The 19,802-nt window shown below is 30.9% G+C and overlaps 2 protein-coding genes across 4 annotated transcripts in view; both read left to right on the plus strand.

The window, feature by feature from the left end:
* Nucleotides 1-19,802, plus strand: part of kumpel (kin of rumpel) — a 65,356-nt gene that overhangs the window by 37,676 nt on the left and 7,878 nt on the right. The window contains exons 4-10 of one of the 3 annotated variants that reach the window (XM_065505346.1): nucleotides 9,543-9,608; nucleotides 9,680-9,799; nucleotides 9,862-10,016; nucleotides 10,085-10,334; nucleotides 10,401-10,775; nucleotides 10,839-11,008; nucleotides 11,063-11,386. The exons of 1 other annotated variant lie outside the window; for it this stretch is intronic. In XM_065505346.1, the coding sequence (XP_065361418.1) occupies nucleotides 9,543-9,608; nucleotides 9,680-9,799; nucleotides 9,862-10,016; nucleotides 10,085-10,334; nucleotides 10,401-10,775; nucleotides 10,839-11,008; nucleotides 11,063-11,348 (1,422 nt within the window). In that variant the 3' untranslated portion in view covers nucleotides 11,349-11,386. Of the gene's footprint in view, nucleotides 1-9,542; nucleotides 9,609-9,679; nucleotides 9,800-9,861; nucleotides 10,017-10,084; nucleotides 10,335-10,400; nucleotides 10,776-10,838; nucleotides 11,009-11,062; nucleotides 11,387-15,190; nucleotides 15,257-19,049; nucleotides 19,102-19,176; nucleotides 19,245-19,305; nucleotides 19,461-19,516; nucleotides 19,767-19,802 lie in introns of those variants that run through there. One more of the 3 variants, XM_065505187.1, reaches the window with a different exon arrangement.
* LOC135948832 (sodium-coupled monocarboxylate transporter 2-like) lies at nucleotides 11,417-14,668 on the plus strand. The gene is made up of 9 exons (XM_065498286.1): nucleotides 11,417-11,425; nucleotides 11,514-11,579; nucleotides 12,897-12,948; nucleotides 13,041-13,108; nucleotides 13,181-13,335; nucleotides 13,402-13,651; nucleotides 13,712-14,092; nucleotides 14,152-14,312; nucleotides 14,371-14,668. Exons 1-9 carry the CDS (start codon nucleotides 11,417-11,419, stop codon nucleotides 14,666-14,668), a joined length of 1,440 nt encoding a protein of 479 aa, XP_065354358.1.

The raw sequence follows: 19,802 nt of genomic DNA on the forward strand, positions 1-19,802 counted from the left end.
CATTGCAAATGTGTTTGAAATATCTATCATTAGATATCCATATTGTATATATTAATGACTTAGTAATCCAGACAGACAGACGGGCATGGTTTAATGGACTCCGTTATCTATAAGGATCCGTCCCCTGATATAGGTAAAAAAAAGATATAGGTAAAAAATCAAGGTTGTCCTGGTTTTTTCCTTATATCTTTAAATAGCAACAGGCTTCGGAAACTTGATTTCAACAGACAGACGGGCATGGTTTAATGGACTCCGTTATCTATAAGGATCCGTCCCCTGATTCCGTTGAATTTCTCAAGAGGAGCTTATATATGTCAGGTAATTTAAGACTTTTTGGGGCTCGTCATAGTGAGTAATCCTAATGCTGGGTTTGCTTTCAGATTTTTTAGATATTTATTCAATGATTCCATTTTTCGTACTTTTGTAAAAAAGTAATTTTTTTTCTAAAATGTTTACATAAAAAGTATCTCCTTAGTTCTATTTAGTATCTATAAAAAAACTAATAGATACATCATAGGAGGGAATAGGCTTTTACCATGATATCTTAGGGTCAGTCATATATAAGTTATTGTACCGATGAGTAACCCAATCATAGTTATTTTCCATGCTAGAGAGGGCCAGCGTGTTTTGGATATACTATTACACCAGAGTTCTGTCTCTTTCCCATTCACCAATGAACTAAAAATTAACTTTTTATGCACTTAGGAGAATTTAACAACGTTACTTCAAGAATAAATTTATTTTGATTTAAAAATCCTCACATCAAAGATTTTAAGATTGCTTCCGTCACTTTTTGGACGAAATCCACTTATTCTTAAAATCGGACATGTCATGGGATACCTTTACTGTTTTCTTTAATTCTTTTTTTTACAAGAGTCTAATACCTTTCCAGAGGCCGAAGTTCTGGATTAGCCTCCAGTGGTACAAAATTGACATTATTGTTTGAATACTACTCAAGGGCCTTTTTTTCATAGGCAAGATACCAAATCGGGCCTGAAATATGAAAGCACTTTGTGATGTTTTATGAAAGGTAAAATACGTTTTTGTAGTCACTCATGAAACTTCTTGGGGAAAAATTTATATATTCTGGATCGTTATAGATAGCGGAGATATAGTCATGTCAGACCATAGAGAATAGACATAGAGCGGAAACTCTCCTGTCAAAGACCTAACACAGTTGTCAAAAACCTAAGTGGTGAGAATGTTTTAGTAGAAAAAAATATGTGAAAACAATAACAACACTCGTATGTGTGATTATTTTGAGTAATATTTTTGTTTGAGTTTTTTTCTAGTTTCCGCTCTATGTTTCTCTATGTGTCAGACCGTCTGTATTTTGAAATCAACTTTCCGTAGCCCTCAAATAACTTAAGGTACGGTCACACACAGCTAATATTTGACGTTTATCGTCAAATATTTCATTGCCTGAATCTGACCACAAATACAATTTAGAGCAAACAACAAAACAGATGATTTAGTCAAACAAAATTATTTGTCGGCAAACAAAATATTTTCTTAATGTGAACAAAGTGTGACCACTAGCTACATAAATACCTAAAAAATATATAATTTGATCTTGCAAATATTTTTAAGGTTAAAGCACTTATTTCGAATTGTAAAGTCATCATTTTATTAGAGATTTATTGAATTTTGTTATCATATATTGAATTTAATTTTTCACTTTTTGTTTGACCAAACTGCTGCGAAAAAGAATCAGTAAATATATTTGCCGTGTGGTCACACTATATCAAACACTTTCATAAAATAATTGTTTGATCAAATAGAAAAAAACAGAAAATTATTTGCTCAGCATGGCGGAAAAATAAGAGGAGATTATTTAAATATTTTTCGTACTAAATTAAAGACACAAATTCACTATTTTTTTTTAAACATAAATACATATTCAATGTTTTTTTAATATTTGTTATTTAAATTATTTTCACTAAATAATTGCATCAATAAATGAAGTCTTCTTCTTCACATAAAAGTCATTCAGCCTAGGATGACATACTGGGAGAAAAACTAATTGAAGACATGAAGTCTATGTTGCGATTTTTGCAATTTTATGCGATTTATATTTTTATACGTTTAACATAGTCTGATGTTTGATTATTTTTTATTTATACATGGAGTTTGTCTATTTTCAAAATTTAAAATTGCTCATATGTACATATGGAATATTAACTGAAATTTTATACAGATTGAATTTAAAATCAAAGAAAATTTGTTATACATACATAAATGGTATGAATTGATTGTAATTAAAAAATAATTCTTAAACAGTATGATCTGTTTAAATTCTTTTCTACTGCAGAAGAAGAATATCTCTAATAGCATATTTTACTTTTCTGATTTTGGTATCATATAAAATTTTTATTATAAATTTTTAGATAATATGATTGAATTGGAATTAATTAAAAATTTATGTAAAAAAAGGTAAACATTTCCATAAAATTTTATAATATTTGTAAACATGTTCTTATTCTGAATGAAAAAAGTTTGGAAAAAGTCGTGTTCGATTAATAATATTTATTAAAAAAACAATAAGCATTTTTACTGGAATTCAAGTTGATAGCAAGTGTAATTCAAGCCTTGAATTATAGTCAAGAAATTGAATAAAAGTTGTATTACACTTTATTTCAGTAGCATTCTCCAGTAAAAAGGAAACATTAATTCAAGCCATATGTTTTTTGTTTGAATGATATTTAATTTTTCAAATATTTTTCAAGTTTAAAACTTAATTACATCTGCATTCAAGTCAAATTCCAACAAAATGTTCAAGTGCTTGAATTTTTGGGTGTTTGGTGCTTACTAGGATAAAACATAATTACATTTCCATTCAATTTCAAATATGAATTGTGATAGTAATATAATTTAATAAATAAACATTTAATAATTATATTATTAAATTGTTCAAGCTTGTGTTCTTTTCGCGATTTGTTTTCATTATTTAGCGATTTTTAATTTAAGATATAGCAACACTACTTTTGCGATAACACATGATGCAACAGCTGTTATTTGACGCTGTTTGATCTTGCAAATGAATTGCAAGATCAAATAAAAAAATACCCAAAATGCAGGAAAATATTTGCTGTTTAGTGGTCACACATTGGTCACATTACAAGAATGTTTTCATATTGGCAAATAAATTTGTTTGACCAAATTCAGCTGTTTTCTTGTTTGCAGTGCAAAAATATTTTGTGTTCAAACTAGAAACATAAAATATTTGACGCTTAAATAAAAGTACTGAAATTTCATAATTCTTTCAAATGTAAAGCAAAATCTGGTAATATTTTACTTTCTAGAAATGTCTTTTTTATTGATGAATGAAATTAAAGTTGTTTTGCAGCTTTATTTAATAATTATTTAGAACAAATATTACCATAAATGTGACCACAAGTCAAATATATTTTCCCCTTTGTATGTTTGATAGTATTTCGGTGTACTTTGATTAAACAAATATGGCAAATAAATGTGTACAGTGTGAACACAAAATCCACCCATGAATTATTTGATGTAGTTTTGATCAAACACATGAAACATCTTGTGTCAAATAATTTGCGTAGTCTGACCCTACCTTTACATACATGATTCATATATCAAAATATAAAAAAAAAACGTTTTTAAAAAAATTAAAAAACAATTTGGGAAAAACAATTAAAAACAAATTAATTTTGTTTATAGATATTTCAAAGACCTTAGCAACGGCGTAGATAAGGCTAAATTAAGTCGGACTTAAAATAGGTCAAAGTCGGGAACAAATATTTTTTACCGGGAATTTTTTTTCCAAAAAAAATTAGTTTGTTATAAAATTTTTCACAAAGAATTGTTTTTCATAAAAAAAACAAAATTTTTAAGGCCTGTTTCACTATATGTGAACGAACATTTTCTTTCTTATTTTATATTGAAAACAATAAAAAAATCAAATTTATTTGTTGTTTTCAATATAAAATAAGACAGAAAATGTTCGTTCGCATTTAGGCCAATTTTGTTTACCTAAAAATATTAAAAATTTGTATTTTAAAGCATTGGTAGGCGTTCATATTGTTGAGATTACGAACATTTTCGTGAATTTACACCAGCGAAATGCAATGAGCTCTCAAATGAGCTCTCTTGTTTTTATTTTCACATGTACGCAAGCACACACATTGTATAAAAACAGTCAGTCTCGCATGAGCATTGATAGAAGCAGGTTGTGTTACGCTTTTATGATTGTTTATTTCATTATTTCAGCTATTTGTTTTTGTTTTTGCCAGAGAATAATTCTCAACTCATACAACTACAATATCTAAAAACTGTAGTGGTGTGAGTTTGCATTTCGCTGATTTACACGTACACAACCCGAAAGTAAACAAAACACACAGCAAGAGCGTAAAAAATACAAATAACTCATTTAGTTGCAAACAATTAAGCGTAAAAATACAAATATTTCATTCTGTTGCTTGATGTTGTTGCGAATTTTTTATTTTTAACCCATACATGCACACAAACTACAATTTCTCTTTTTGCGCTTCCCTGTTTTAAAGTATAATTTGGTGAAGGCTATATAAGAATCGGCACAGCTATCTTGTTTTATAAAATGTAACCTCAATTTCACTCGTTCTCTTGCTTCTAAGTTCTTTACCATACAGCATTGCGATCTGGAACTTTCTGAACATTAACGACTTCAATCCAGCATTGGATTTGGCTCTGCGCACAAAAGAATTAGAACATTTAACTTTACGAGCTGCTGTCTTACCAATATCTGTTAGACCTTTTTCTCCCGTTCCAGGTTTCCTATCAATATTCAAGTCTTCCATATACTGTTTAATGGCTTTGGAAACAGTTTGCCGATAAATCTGCAGATCTTCTGCAAATATTTTGGAAGTCTATATTAGATTATTTTGAAAAGATTTAAATATTTTAAATACCTTTTTAAAACGTTGGTTTATTTAAAAAAAAAGTTTAAATAAACCGGGTACTTTTGATTGTAAATAACACGTTTATAAACTCGGAGAAATACAGACACGCTTTAAAATGTACAAGACAGTTGATGTTAACTCTAACAGCGTTTATAATAAACTCATCGGCGACTGCAACCTCTGCCACTATTTATACACACGCCATCTTTCGTGAACCTTCTACAATGATCTTAACGGACAACTACTATGTTAAACATTTAGTGCTGTCATACTTTCAAACAATGCTAACAACCGAATGTTATCAACATTATTGATATGTAGAAGCTTCTACAGATGGAAATGTTTATAAACACTATGAATGTTGCTGGCAGTTGCTACAGACTGTAAAATTCAAATCGCTAGTGCAAATATGTAACAATATTTTGACGAAAATAACAGTTGTAAATCAATGATTTAGAAATGATAATATCTGACATATTTGTAAAAGCTAACGTAATTAAAAAAACTAATGTTTTCTTGTACCAAGGATATGTTTTGGCTGGAATCATAGAGAATAGACATAGAGCGGAAACTCTCCTGTCAAAGACCTAACTCAGTTGTCAGAAACCTAAGTGGTGAGAATGTATTAGTAGAAAAAACTATGTGAAAACAAAAACAACACTCGTATGTGTGATTATTTTGAGTAATTTTTTTGTTTGAGTTTTTTTCTAGTTTCCGCTCTATGTTCTCTATGCCTGGAATAGTGTGTCTAATTTTTTTTTGACTCACTCTTTATAAAACGTATTTGGAGTGAATTTTGTGTAGATACTAGGGTATTCAATCGATTAAAAGTTAATCGGTTGACCAATTAATTTTGGACGGTTAACAGTTTGAATAATTTTAAATTGCCGATTTTCAAATAACAAATAAACCGATTAATTTGTGTCGATTAACCGATTAATCGAAATTCCTTTTTTTCACTTAAACAATTTTTTTGTATTTATTTTTACAAATTTCAAATTAAAATTAGATATTTTTTGAACATCCAATAACCATGATTAGTGAGTATGTATAAGTTATACAATATAAAGTCATGGTCAGCATTTTTTGGGATGCTCACATTGACTATCTTCAAAAGGTTAAAACCAGGGTTTACAATTGCTACTATATTAGCCGTCAATTGCAGTAAATATACATTTTTATCAATCTGCATACTAAAAATATAGTTACTATTATAATTTTGTATAACTCTGCTAATATAAATTGCTGTTACTATTCATATATTACTATACAAATTGCAAAGATAGTTTGCAATTTCTAGTAGCAGATACAACCAGTTGTCAACTCGTTATTGTAGCACAACAACCAAAATATATGTTCGTGCTATAGCAGCATACACACTTTTTTGCCGAACTAATATTGCGCGTCAGCATTCGTTTTTGTTTTGTTGTGCTATCAATTTTCTCTGGCAGCAATTTACATTTCTTTGGTTGCTTTGCTATGGTTGCATTGATATTTCTTGTTTTTTGGCTATTTGGATGCTGCTAGTTATTTTATTGTCAAGTATGTAATACGAAATAACGATTATTCATTAGTGTAAATATTTTTGAATCTAACTGAGATATTGACTTGCATTTTTTTTGTAAGACCAAAAATTAAAATATCTAAACAAGAAAAAAAAATGTTCGGAATAAATGTGGATCAAATTGTTCCTAATATGTATTTGCAATCCTATTAAAATTTTGATAAAAATTTTAGTTTTAGAAACTCAATAAATATGTAATCTGTAATAAAATCTTTATTTATTAGCAAAACTCAATGAAATTTTCAACGTTTTTTAAATTTGTCATTCCAAATTACAAAGTGTAAAAAAACTTTTCAAAAGGTTAAAAGGAATCCCACAATTCCCAAAAATTTAAGCGAAAATCCCGAAAATGGTATTTTTTACAATTTTAACCATATGGTCTACATTTCCTTCGGGGCTGGGAAAATACTTTGGGGATAAATAGGGAACAAATCAAGGTTTCTAAAGCTGCTTTCCGTTTTTTGATCCCAACTTTGGGATTTTAGAACATGTGGCCCAAAGTTGAAATTTTTATCAAAAAATAGGTCAAATTCCGAAGGACGAAAGGGCAACATGTTCAAAAAATAGGACATGTTTTTTATATCAAAATGTTCTCTGTAAAGCTACCTTACAGAAAAACATAAAATTGTTATATGTTCTTAAAGAAAGTTTTTTTTTAATAAAAAAGATTTAAGTCACCTTTTCATCCAAAAAACAGCAAAAATCTACTATTTTTTGAATTCTTAAATTGAAAATCGTTTATTTTTGGATCTATAATCGATATTACTCTGAAATATTTTGTATATTACTGATAATTTAGTTGTCTAACTAACAAAAAAAAATCGAGCCCGTTCGGTACAAAAGTACGACCTATATTTTTAAAAAAGCAGACCAAGGTATGGCAAAATTTTAAAATTTCAATTTTGAAATGCCTATAACTCGAAAAGTATAAGAGATAAATAGCACACACAAGCATATTTTTTCAAGACATAGGCGAGCGCTTTCTAAACATATAAAACTCTTTGAAATCGAATGGGAAACAAAAAAATGGCACGTGTTTAAAAATTTTGCATGACGAAGGTACCCTATTCTGAGCCCCCATAGCGCCGCCCCTGAGGCATTTGTAGGTCCCATTTCAATAATTTAAACTCGAATACTCCTTGGCTATGCCCGCGTCAAATTTTATCCTGATCAGATCAGCCGTTTAGAAATGCCAGATATATTTCAAAAAAATTTTGATTCTGCCCAACTGTACATTGGGTGTGTTTACTGATATGTTGTTATGCACTTATCAAGAACAGCAACTGATAGCATCAATTGCAGAAATGTCAATTGTGCTATAGCACAACTACAGAAGTGTGTATTTTTGCTAGAAAAGTTTGCCAGCACAACAAAATAAAACGAATGGAGTGCAATATTAGCACGACAGAAAAACTGTGTGTGGTACTAAAGCACGAACATATATTTTGGTGGATATGCAATGGATTGTGTTTGCTACTAAAAATTGCAGACTAGCATTGCAATTTTAATAGTAATACGAACGAACAGTATGAATATTTATATTAGCTGATTGTGATGAAATGAGATAATTTCATATTTATTGCATAGTCAAATGTAAGAAATATGTTGCTAGAGCTGAATATCGAAACCCTGTGTATAACAACTGACATATTTAATTTACAACTTTTTTTTGAAATGAGTCTTTTATCATAACTAAACGAAACTATTAAATTAATTAAAATCTAAAACAATCCAAAAAGGAATATTCTTTATCATAATTTCTTTTGATTTCTCCAACATATACAATCAGCGAGAGAGTTTTTTTTTCCAAGAAAAGTATTATTAAATCTAAAGAAAAAAATATTTTAAATTATATTCTTTTTATAAAAGATTATTTCATCGCTCATTTGCTGCAACAACGTCATAATTCAAACAAGTCGTTTCGAGAATATTTTATGACATTTTACTATTTCTTAAATAAATTTGCAACAAATCATGCTATTTCAGAAATATAGATAGTAGATGTTAATATCTTTCTAATCTGTATTTAACCCAAATTTTTACTTATCAAATATACGAGAAAACATGAATTTTAATTTTGATGTTTACAACAAAAAACACACTCACACAAAAAATAATTGACTTGTTTGAAAACTGATGAAACTATATGAAAGATTATAGGACAGCGCATATTTTGTATTACTCAGTTCAAAAAACACAGATTTTGAATTATGACATTGTTGCAGCAAATAGGCGTTATATTTACAAAAATGATTTCAAATACCTTATTTGCTGTTTTTTATGTTTTTGTACACAAAATTCGTTGTTGTATTTTCAATTTAAAATGAAAATAGAAATTATTCGGTTAATCGAATAATTTTAAATTAACCAATTGTTAACCGAATAAATAATAATAGGTGTGATTTTAGCCAGTTTCAATAGGCTTCATCCTTGGGCAGAAGCAAATACTTTGCCAGCCAGTTAGTCAGATGGACAAAAGTACGGAAGGGCATCATTTAATTGACTCAGAATATATAAATGAGAATAAGAAATATGAACCGAAAAATTACTTTTCATCATTTTAAAATTAGAGCTAAAAATGTGGACAAATGTGGAATATTCAATTAACAGGCTAATGAATGTTAAATTTGCAGTTCATATTCCACCAGTAATAACAATACAAATGAAAAAGATACCTTATATGGACTTTGATACGTTTCCTTATGCAAATTTATTTCAAAAGAAAAAGCAAAAGTAAAAAAAAACTTACTTTTTCAGAGAGTTTGAAATTTAAATTAAGGAACAAAATATGTGATTAAATAATGATTAATGAATTGTGTAATGATCTCATAATTAGTTATTAACAATTATCTAAAGTGTATATGTTATTTTATTAACCCTTTAAGTGCCTGTGGCAGTGTATCTATTTGGCCACAAAATTTAAAAAAAAAATCATGAAAAATTCTACAAAAAAAAGCACGTTCGGAAATGAAATTCTTATTATTTTTTTGTTCACACTAAAAGCCTGCCAACTGCACGTAATTTTAAGTATCAAATAATCTGAAATAAAATGTTCCCAAATGTTCTCTTTTCAATTTAAGTATTTTGAAATGCGTTTTGGGAAGTCGATACGATATTTTTGTTCCATACTATTCACAGTGGGCACGGTAAGTATAAAATTCAAAAAAATCTAAAATAATTTTAATAAAAAACTTTCTTTTATTTAATTCCCTGCAAGATTTTGTATCTGCCAGTAGCAATGTATGTGCCTGCTTTGACTTTCAGTCAAGTCAGTGGTTTGGGGGTGCACACAATTACCCCGGTGGTGTGTATTGTGTGTACCTTCTATACATGTGTGGTAAGTTTATTTTGATAAAGTAAACGAAGTATTTAATTTAAATATTTGTCATGTTTTGCCAGGGCGGCCTCAAGGCAGTGGTTTGGACCGATGCTGTGCAAAGTTTTGTTATGTATGGCACTATTTTGACCATTTGCATTAAAGGCACTTTGGATTTGGGTGGTTTGGGTGAAGTTTTAGAAAGAAATTTAGAGGGTGGCCGTCTTATATTCCCAGAGTAGGTGTTTTCTTATTAATATGTTGAAAGTTTTTAGTTTTATTGAAAATAAATTTGCTGTATTTTAGCTTATCTTGGGATCCCACTGTGCGTCTGTCCATGTCGGCCATTTTAGTGGGCAGTGTTTTGCATAAGATACAATCGAATGATGTCAATCAAATGTCTTTGCAACGTTTCATGTCTTTGCCGGATACTGGCAAGGTCAAGCAGTGTCTGATATTATTTACCATATTGCTGATGTTTTTATTATTCTGTTGCTGCTATATGGGCCTATTGACCTATGCCACCTATTATGATTGTGATCCTTTAAGTACCAAGGTAAATATTTTAGCATCAAGGAAAGAATGATTCTCCATTTTGAACTCTTTCGTTTGCCCTTTCAAGTTGGCTCAAGCTGATGATCAATTACCCACTATTTTGGTAATGCGCATATTGGGTTCTATACCCGGTTTGCCTGGTCTCTTTGTGGCTGGGGTCTTCAGTGCTGCTTTGAGTTCTCTATCAACCGGCTTAAACTCTATGGCCTGTGTTATTTCCGAGGATTTGGTAAAGCCTTTTGTAAATTTAAGCGAAAAACAAACTGGTTTTCTACTAAGAGCAATTGTGGCATTTTTTGGTTTGAGCTGCATACCCATGGTTTATTTGGTGGAAAGAATGGGCACCGTTTTGCAATTGGCTACAATGATGGGGGCTGTAACAATGGGTCCTATTTTAGGTTTCTATACTACAGGCATATGCATGCCCTGGATTAAGGAAAAGGTACCACAAAATAATATTTATAAACAAAACAAATTAATCAAACATATTTGGTTTCCATAATAGAGCTGTTTGCTGGGTGGCGTAGTTTCATTTTTAACCCTAGGCTGGATTTGTGTTAATGCCCAAATGGGCCAAATGAGTGGCGAAATAAGACATCCCAAGCTACCCATTTCCGTGGAAGGATGTACATATCCATACGACAATGCCACCTATTGGGAAAGACACAATTATACGTAAGATTTCTCTTAAACCCACAATAAAATCTTTAATAATTTTCCCATTTTTAGACCCTCCGAACGCAACATTTACCATCTCTCCTTTATGTGGTATACCGGCATGGGTGGCATTATCGGTTGTGTGGTGGCAAATTTAGCCAGCTTAATCTTTGGCTGCACCAAAGCCGAAGATATTAATCATGATCTCATTTCGCCTGTGATAAGGAAATATTTCCCACAGGTTGCCAAAGAAACAATTGTTATGACTGAAGTCCAGGAATCAAAAGAGCCTTTATACAAGTTTAACTTGGATAAAGATGTAGCTGTTAGAAAACATTCTCTAGATAAAGTGGAATAATAAATAATATATGCTTTATTGGAAAATCTTAAAAGAAACTGAGTTTTAATTGTGCTGTCTTTGTACATATGGTGCTGGTAGTTGTAAAACTAACTGAAAGTATTTCTAATTTTATAATTGGCTTTTAACCCCTTTCGAAATTGTGTATGTTTTGAATATTTCTAGTATTTGGAAATGCGTTTTGATCGTAGATTGCGTCTGTTCGGTTCTGTAATGTTTTTAGTTGGCATGGTAAGTAGAAATATGGAAAATCTTAAAACTATTTGTACTACGTCTTCACCAACAGAACTCGTTATTAAAATAGAAAAATATTTCTATAGAAAATTGAGCCTCCTCTAAAAAGGAGACACAATTCCATATATAAAATTTTAACTGCCATAAAAGAAAACTAAATTGTCTATAAGAAAACTGTATCTCCTCTAAAAGGAACAACATTTTCTATAAGAAAACTTTTTCTACAAAAAAACTGTGTCTCCTGTAAAAGTAGACAACATTTTCTATAAGAAAACTGTGTCTCCTCTAAATGGAAACAACATTTTCTATAAGAAAACTCTGTCTCCTCTAAATGGAGACAACATTTTCTATAAGAAAACAAACTTTTCTATAAGAAAAATGTGTCTCCTTTAAAAGGAGACAAAATTTTCTATAAGAAAAATGTGTCTCCTTTAAAAGGAGACAAAATTTTCTATAAGAAAAATGTGTCTCCTTTAAAAGGAGACAAAATTTTCTATAAGAAAAATGTGTCTCCTTTAAAAGGAGACAAAATTTTCTATAAGAAAAATGTGTCTCCTTTAAAAGGAGACAAAATTTTCTATAAGAAAAATGTATCTCCTCTAAAAGGAGACAAAATTTTCTATAAGAAAAATGTATCTCCTCTAAAAGGAGACAAAATTTTCTATAAGAAAAATGTATCTCCTTTTAAAGGAGACAAAATTTTCTATAAGAAAAATGTGTCTCCTTTAAAAGGAGACAAAATTTTCTATAAGAAAAATGTGCCTCCTCTAAAAGGAGACAAAATTGTCTATAAGCAAAATGTGCCTCCTCTAAAAGGAGACAACATTTTCTATAAGCAAAATGTGCCTCCTCTAAAAGGAGACAAAATTTTCTATAAGAAAAATGTGTCTCCTCTAAAAGGAGACAACATTTTCTATAAGAAATCTGCAACTATTCTAAAAGGAGACAAAATTTTCTATAAGAAAACTGTATCTCCTCTAAATGGAAACGTAATTTCTATAAGAAAGCTGTGTCTCCTCTAAAAGGAGACAACATTTTCAATATGAAAACTGTGTCTCCTCTAAATGAAGACAACATTTTCAATAAGAAAACTGTGTGCCCTCTAAAAGGAGACAACATTTTCTAAAAGAAAACTGTGTCTTCCCTAAAAGGAGGCAAAAATTTTTTATAGAAAACTGTATTTCCCTTGAAAAGGAGACACAATTTTCTATAAAAAAGTAATTACTTTTGTTTGAAACACTAAGAGATCATGGAGTACGTAGTCTATTTTAGGTTGTATGCTTTTAATTTTAATTGCACTTGACTCTCCTTTAGATACTTTGGCTGCCCATTTCCATTTATGTGCCTGCTTTAACATTCAATCAAGGTAATTTAATTATTAACTAACTGCCAAACAACTCTGACCAACTAAACTGAACTAAAGAAATAATTGACCTAATTATGTGGTTAACATTTTAGTGACTGGCATCAATTTGTACACAATCATACCGATTGTCTGTGTGGTTTGCACCATTTACACCTGTATTGTAAGTAGACAATGGAAAAAAATATAGTGTACGGAAATCCCCAGATAATTGAAATGCTGATGTTTATTACAGGGTGGCATCAAGGGTGTAATATGGACAGATGTATTGCAGGGTTTTGTTATGGTAAGCTCATTGGTATTTGTGGCCATCAAGGGTACCATGGATGTGGGTGGCGTTGGAGAGGTTTATGAGAGAAATAATGAAACTGGCAGACTAGTGGCACCGGAGTAAGTTTTTTTTTAAAGTTTAAAAGGAGAATGCTTCTTTAAATATTTGGAATTTTGTTTTTAAAGATGGACCTTTGATCCCACTGTGCGCATGGGTTTCTTTGCTGTATTTGTGGGCGGCACTTTATTGAAGTTGCAGGGCACTTGTATTATTCAACCGGCCGTGCAACGCTTTTTATCTTTGCCCAATATGGCAGATGTTAAGAAATCTTTATATGCTTTCATAAGTGGCCTGGTATGTCTGCTGAGTCTGTGCATTTATTTGGGTCTTTTGGCATTTGCTGCCTATTATGACTGTGATCCCATATCCACAGGGGTAGGTGCAAAATTGCTTAAAATATTAAGGTTTTTTTTTTTAAGTTTTGTTACGTTTTAGTTGGTTCGCGCTAAAGATCAAATTGTTCCTTTATATGTCATGCAAATTGCCGGCTCCTTTCCCGGTGTTGGTGGCCTTTTTGTATCGGGTGTATTCAGTGCTGCTTTGAGTTCATTGTCCACGGTGTTGAATTCATTATCTGGTGTGGTTTTAAAAGATTTTGTGGAACCCTATCGCAAAACACCTTTCACCGAAAGACAAACTGCTGTTATTCTAAGAGTAGTAGTATTGTTTTTTGGTTTCTCGGCCATGGCTTTAGTTAAAGTTGTAGAGAAATTGGGCATGGTCATGCAGTTGTCGGCCACGGTCAATTCCATATCAACCGGACCCATGTTGGGTGTGTTTACTGTGGGCATGACCATGCCCTTTGTAAAAACAGAGGTGAGTTGTTAATGTCTTTCTTAGGTTCTAAAATATTTTAAAATTTTTGTCATATTTAGAGCGTTTTGACGGGCTGTATTACTGCCGCCTTGACCATGGCCTATGTGGCCATACGTTCCCAAATTGATAGTGCCACTGGTGTTTTGAAGTTCCCCACTAAACCTGTATCGGTAGAGGGCTGTACCTATGAATTTGAAGCTTTAAATAAAACTATTTTAAGGTATATTTGATATAATGATGTTCAAATATAGAATTTTATTTATGTGTTTTTGTTATAGTACTGCAATGCCAGCCGTTTCGGGCAGCGCCTTTCATCATTTATCATTTCTGTGGTATACAGGCTTGGGAGCCGGTGTCACTATTGCAGTGGCTCTTTTGGCTACCCTGTACTTTGGTAAACAGGATTCCAGTGAGGTTGATCCCAAATTGATTACTCCTATATTGAGAAAATACATGAACAAATATAAGTACAGCAGTGTGGCCATAACTATGAATGAAATTCAGCAGAATGCTACTGAAACCGGTTGCTTGGAGGAAACAGAAGAGCTGAAAGATGAGCGAAATGTAAATCATTAAAGCAACTGTATTATAAATTAATACAGAATTAATTCATTACTGTACTTACTGTAATATATAGCAATTAAATTTAATTCAATAAATAAATAAATCCAATGTTAAAACTTATTTAAACCGTTGTTTTTTACTTTCTTCATTCCAGGGAATAATAAACCGATACGTATAATTAATATTAATTATGTTGTATGCATTAAATATTACTCATACGTAACTATCCCACATAAATTTAGATTTCATTATTTTAAAAATATCCATTTCTGATATTTATCACTTCATTGGAGTCTAAAGAAAAATAAAATTTTATTTTTATCTTAAAATATTAGCTAAATTTCCATAATTTTTTTATATTTCATAAAAAAAATTTTATTTGAAAATTTAGTCTCATTTTGTGTTCGTCTTTGGGTTGTTGGAATAAATTATGGTTTTGGTTGTTTATAAACTTATTAGTGGATTTATTGCATTTACTTTGAATAGGCTTCTTTAATACATCATCAAAATTTTGTATATCTTTAATATTTTTAGTATTTGGAAATGCGATTTGATCGCAGACTACGTCTGTTTGGTTCTGTAATGTTTTTGGTCGGAGCGGTATGTATAAAAATTATAATGTTTTATAAATGTTTGCTAAAGAAGACAAAGTTTTGTATAGAAAATTTCGACTTATTCTCCAGGAGGTACGGTTTTCTATAGAAACTTTTTTTTTTTTTTGCTAAAGACACAGTTTTCTATAGGAAATTTTGTTTCGTTTTAAGGTAGAGATAGATTTTTTCTAGGAAAATTTGTCTACTTTTAGGGAAGATTAAAATTTTCAGTGAAAATTTTGTCTTCTTTCAGGAGAGACTAAGATTTTTTATAGAAAATTGTGTCGCCTTTTAGAGGAGACTAAGATTTTCTATAGAAAATGCTGTCTCCTTTTAGACGAGACTAAGATTTTCTATAGAAAATGCTGTCTCCTTTTAGAGGAGACTAAGATTTTCTATAGAAAATTGTGTCTCCTTTTAGAGGAGACTAAGATTTTCTATAGAAAATTGTGTCTCCTTTTAGAGGAGACTAAGATTTTCTATAGAAAATTGTGTCTCCTTTTAGAGGAGACTAAGATTTTCTATAGAAAATTGTGTCTCCTTTTAGAGGAGACTAAGATTTTCTATAGAAAATTGTGTCTCCTTTTAGAGGAGACTAAGATTTTCTATAGAAAATTGTGTCTCCTTTTAGAGGAGACTAAGATTTTCTATAGAAAATTGTGTCTCCTTTTAGAGGAGACTAAGATTTTCTATAGAAAATTGTGTCTCCTTTTAGAGGAGACTAAGATTTTCTATAGAAAATTGTGTCTCCTTTTAGAGGAGACTAAGATTTTCTATAGAAAAATGTGTCTCCTTTTAGAGGAGACTAAGATTTTCTATAGAAAATTGTGTCTCCTTTTAGAGGAGACTAAGATTTTCTATAGAAAATTGTGTCTCCTTTTAGAGGAGACTAAGATTTTCTATAGAAAATTGTGTCTCCTTTTAGAGGAGACTAAGATTTTCTATAGAAAATTGTGTCTCCTTTTAGAGGAGACTAAGATTTTCTATAGAAAATTGTGTCTCCTTTTAGAGGAGACTAAGATTTTCTATAGAAAATTGTGTCTCCTTTTAGAGGAGACTAAGATTTTCTATAGAAAATTGTGTCTCCTTTTAGAGGAGACTAAGATTTTCTATAGAAAATTGTGTCTCCTTTTAGAGGAGACTAAGATTTTCTATAGAAAATTGTGTCTCCTTTTAGAGGAGACTAAGATTTTCTATAGAAAATTGTGTCTCCTTTTAGAGGAGACTAAGATTTTCTATAGAAAATTGTGTCTCCTTTTAGAGGAGACTAAGATTTTCTATAGAAAAATGTGTCTCCTTTTAGAGGAGACTAAGATAATTTATAGAAAATTGTGTCTCCTTTTAGAGGAGACTAAGATTTTCTATAGAAAATTGTGTCTCCTTTTAGAGGAGACTAAGATTTTCTATAGAAAATTGTGTCTCCTTTTAGAGGAGACTAAGATTTTCTATAGAAAATTGTGTCTCCTTTTAGAGGAGACTAAGATTTTCTATAGAAAATTGTGTCTCCTTTTAGAGGAGACTAAGATTTTCTATAGAAAATTGTGTCTCCTTTTTGAGGAGACTAAGATTTTCTATAGAAAATTGTGTCTCCTTTTTGAGGAGATTAAGATTTTCTATAGCAATTGTGTGTCCTTTTAGAGGAGACTAAGACTTTCTATAGAAAATTGTGTCTCCTTTTAGAGGAGACTAAGATTTTCTATAGAAAATTGTGTCCCCTTTTAGAGGAGACTAAGATTTTCTATAGAAAATTGTGTCTCTTTTTAGAGGAGGCTAAAATTTTCTATAGAAAATTGTGTCTCCTTTTAGAGGAGGCTAAAATTTTCTATAGAAAATTGTGTCTCCTTTTAGAGGAGGCTAAAATTTTCTATAGAAAATTGTGTCTCCTTTTAGAGGAGGCTAAAATTTTCTATAGAAAATGTTGTCTCCTTTTAGAGGAGGCTAAGATTTTCTATAGAAAATTTTATTTTCTTTTAGGGGATATTAAGATTTTCTATAGAAAATGTTGTCTCCTTTTAGAGGAGACTAAGATTTTCTATAGAAAATTTTATTTTCTTTTAGGGGATATTAAGATTTTCTATAGAAATGTTTGTCTCCTTTTAGGGCAGACTAAGATTTTCTATAGAAACTGTTGTCTCCTTTTAGAGGAGACTAAGATTTTCTATAGAAAATGTTGTCTCCTTTTAGAGGAGACTAAGTTTTTCTATAGAAAATGTTGTCTCCTTTTAGAGGAGACTAAGTTTTTCTATAGAAAATGTTGTCTCCTTTTAGAGGAGACTAAGTTTTTCTATAGAAAATGTTGTCTCCTTTTAGAGGAGACTAAGATTTTCTATAGAAAATGTTGTCTCCTTATAGAGGAGACTAAGATTTTCTATAGAAAATGTTGTCTCCTTTTAGAGGAGACTAAGATTTTCTATAGAAAATGTTGTCTCCTTTTAGAGGAGACTAAGATTTTCTATGGAAAATGTTGTATTCTTTAAGAAGCGACTAAGATTTTCTATAGAAAATGTTGTCTCCTTTTAGAGGAGACTAAGATTTTCTATAGAAAATGTTGTCTCCTTTTAGAGCAGACTAAGATTTTCTATAGAAAATGTTGTCTCCTTTTAGAGGAGACTAAGATTTTCTATAGAAAATGTTGTCTCCTTTTAGAGGAGACTAAGATTTTCTATAGAAAATGTTGTCTCCTTTTAGAGGAGACTAAGATTTTCTATAGAAAATGTTGTCTCCTTTTAGAGGAGACTAAGATTTTCTATAGAAAATGTTGTCTCCTTTTAGAGGAGACTAAGATTTTCTATAGAAAATGTTGTCTCCTTTTAGAGGAGACTAAGATTTTCTATAGAAAATGTTGTCTCCTTTTAGAGGAGACTAAGATTTTCTATAGAAAATGTTGTCTCCTTTTAGAGGAGACTAAGATTTTCTATAGAAAATGTTGTCTCCTTTTAGAGGAGACTAAGATTTTCTATAGAAAATGTTGTCTCCTTTTAGAGGAGACTAAGATTTTCTATAGAAAATGTTGTCTCCTTTTAGAGGAGACTAAGATTTTCTATAGAAAATGTTGTCTCCTTTTAGAGGAGACTAAGATTTTCTATAGAAAATGTTGTCTCCTTTTAGAGGAGACTAAGATTTTCTATAGAAAATGTTGTCTCCTTTTAGAGGAGACTAAGATTTTCTATAGAAAATGTTGTCTCCTTTTTGAGGCGACTAAGATTTTCTATAGAAAATGTTGTCTCCTTTTAGAGGCGAATAAGATTTTCTATAGAAAATGTTGTCTCCTTTTAGAGGCGAATAAGATTTTCTATAGAAAATGTTGTATCCTTTTAGAGGCGACTAAGATTTTCTATAGAAAATGTTGTGTCTAGAAGATTTTGTATAGAAAATGTTGTCTCCTTTTAGGTGATACTAAAACTTTCTATAGAAAATTTTCTCTCCTTTTAGGGGAGACTAAGATTTTCTATAGAAAATGTTGTCTCCTTCTGGAGGAGCCTTGGATTTTTTATAGAAAATGTTGTCTCCTTTTAAGGGAGTCTTAGATTTTCTATGGAAAATGTTGTATCCTTCTGTAGGAGCCTTGGATTTTCTATAGAAAATATTGTCTCCTTTTATGGAAGTCTTAGATTTTCTATGGAACATTGTGTCTCCTTTTAGAGGAAACTAAGATTTTCAATAGAAAATATTCGTCTTCTCTTAGCGGAGACTAAGATTTTCTATAGAAAATATTTGTCTCCTTTTCCTGATATTCCTTAAGGAAACATTTCTTTGGATTTATTTTGTCTATTATTTGTTTGAATTTTTCTCTTATCTAGATGTTATGGTTGCCCATTTCTATTTACGTACCCGCTTTAACATTCAATCAAGGTAATTCCCTAACAAACCAGCAACTAATTAGTCCAATTACTTAATTAAGAATTAATAATATCTTTGAAATTTCAGTAACTGGCATTAATTTGTACACAATAATACCGGTGGTGTGTTTGGTCTGCACCATTTATACCTGCATTGTAAGTAGACAAAAAGTAAAGTGAATGGTACTTTATAATGATGAACCTAAAATTATTACAGGGTGGCATTAAGGGAGTGATATGGACAGATGTGCTGCAGGGCTTTATTATGGTGGGATCATTGGCATTTGTATCCATCAAGGGTACCATTGATGTAGGTGGTTTGGGTAATGTTTATGAGAGAAACATGGCAAGTGGCAGACTGGTGGCACCAGAGTAAGTTTTTTTTGTTAATAGTTAAAGCGAAATGTTATATTATGCTTTAATTTAAGATGGACTTTCGATCCCACTGTGCGCATGGGCTTCTTTGCGGTATTTGTGGGAGGCACTTTATTAAAACTGCAGGGTACTTGCATTAATCAACCAGCTGTGCAGCGTTTTCTGTCTTTGGGCAGCATGGCAGATGTCAAGAAATCTTTGTATGCCTTTATCATAGGCTTGGTGTGTCTATTGGGTCTTTGTATATATTTGGGTCTGTTGGCGTTTGCTTCGTACTATGATTGTGATCCCATTTCAACAGGAGTAAGTAAACGAATTTTTTGAGTATAGTTTTGAACA

This window comes from Calliphora vicina, chromosome 1, assembly GCF_958450345.1.
Source record: "Calliphora vicina chromosome 1, idCalVici1.1, whole genome shotgun sequence".
NCBI classification, from domain to species: Eukaryota; Metazoa; Arthropoda; class Insecta; order Diptera; family Calliphoridae; genus Calliphora; species Calliphora vicina.

Excerpts from the sequence above, each read along its gene's own strand:
- LOC135948832 (XM_065498286.1), top strand. Across the intron at positions 13,652-13,711 it reads GTGATCCCATATCCACAGGG|TTGGTTCGCGCTAAAGATCA; the intron begins GTAGGTGCAAAA and ends GTTACGTTTTAG. Across the intron at positions 14,313-14,370 it reads TTAAATAAAACTATTTTAAG|TACTGCAATGCCAGCCGTTT; the intron begins GTATATTTGATA and ends TTTTTGTTATAG.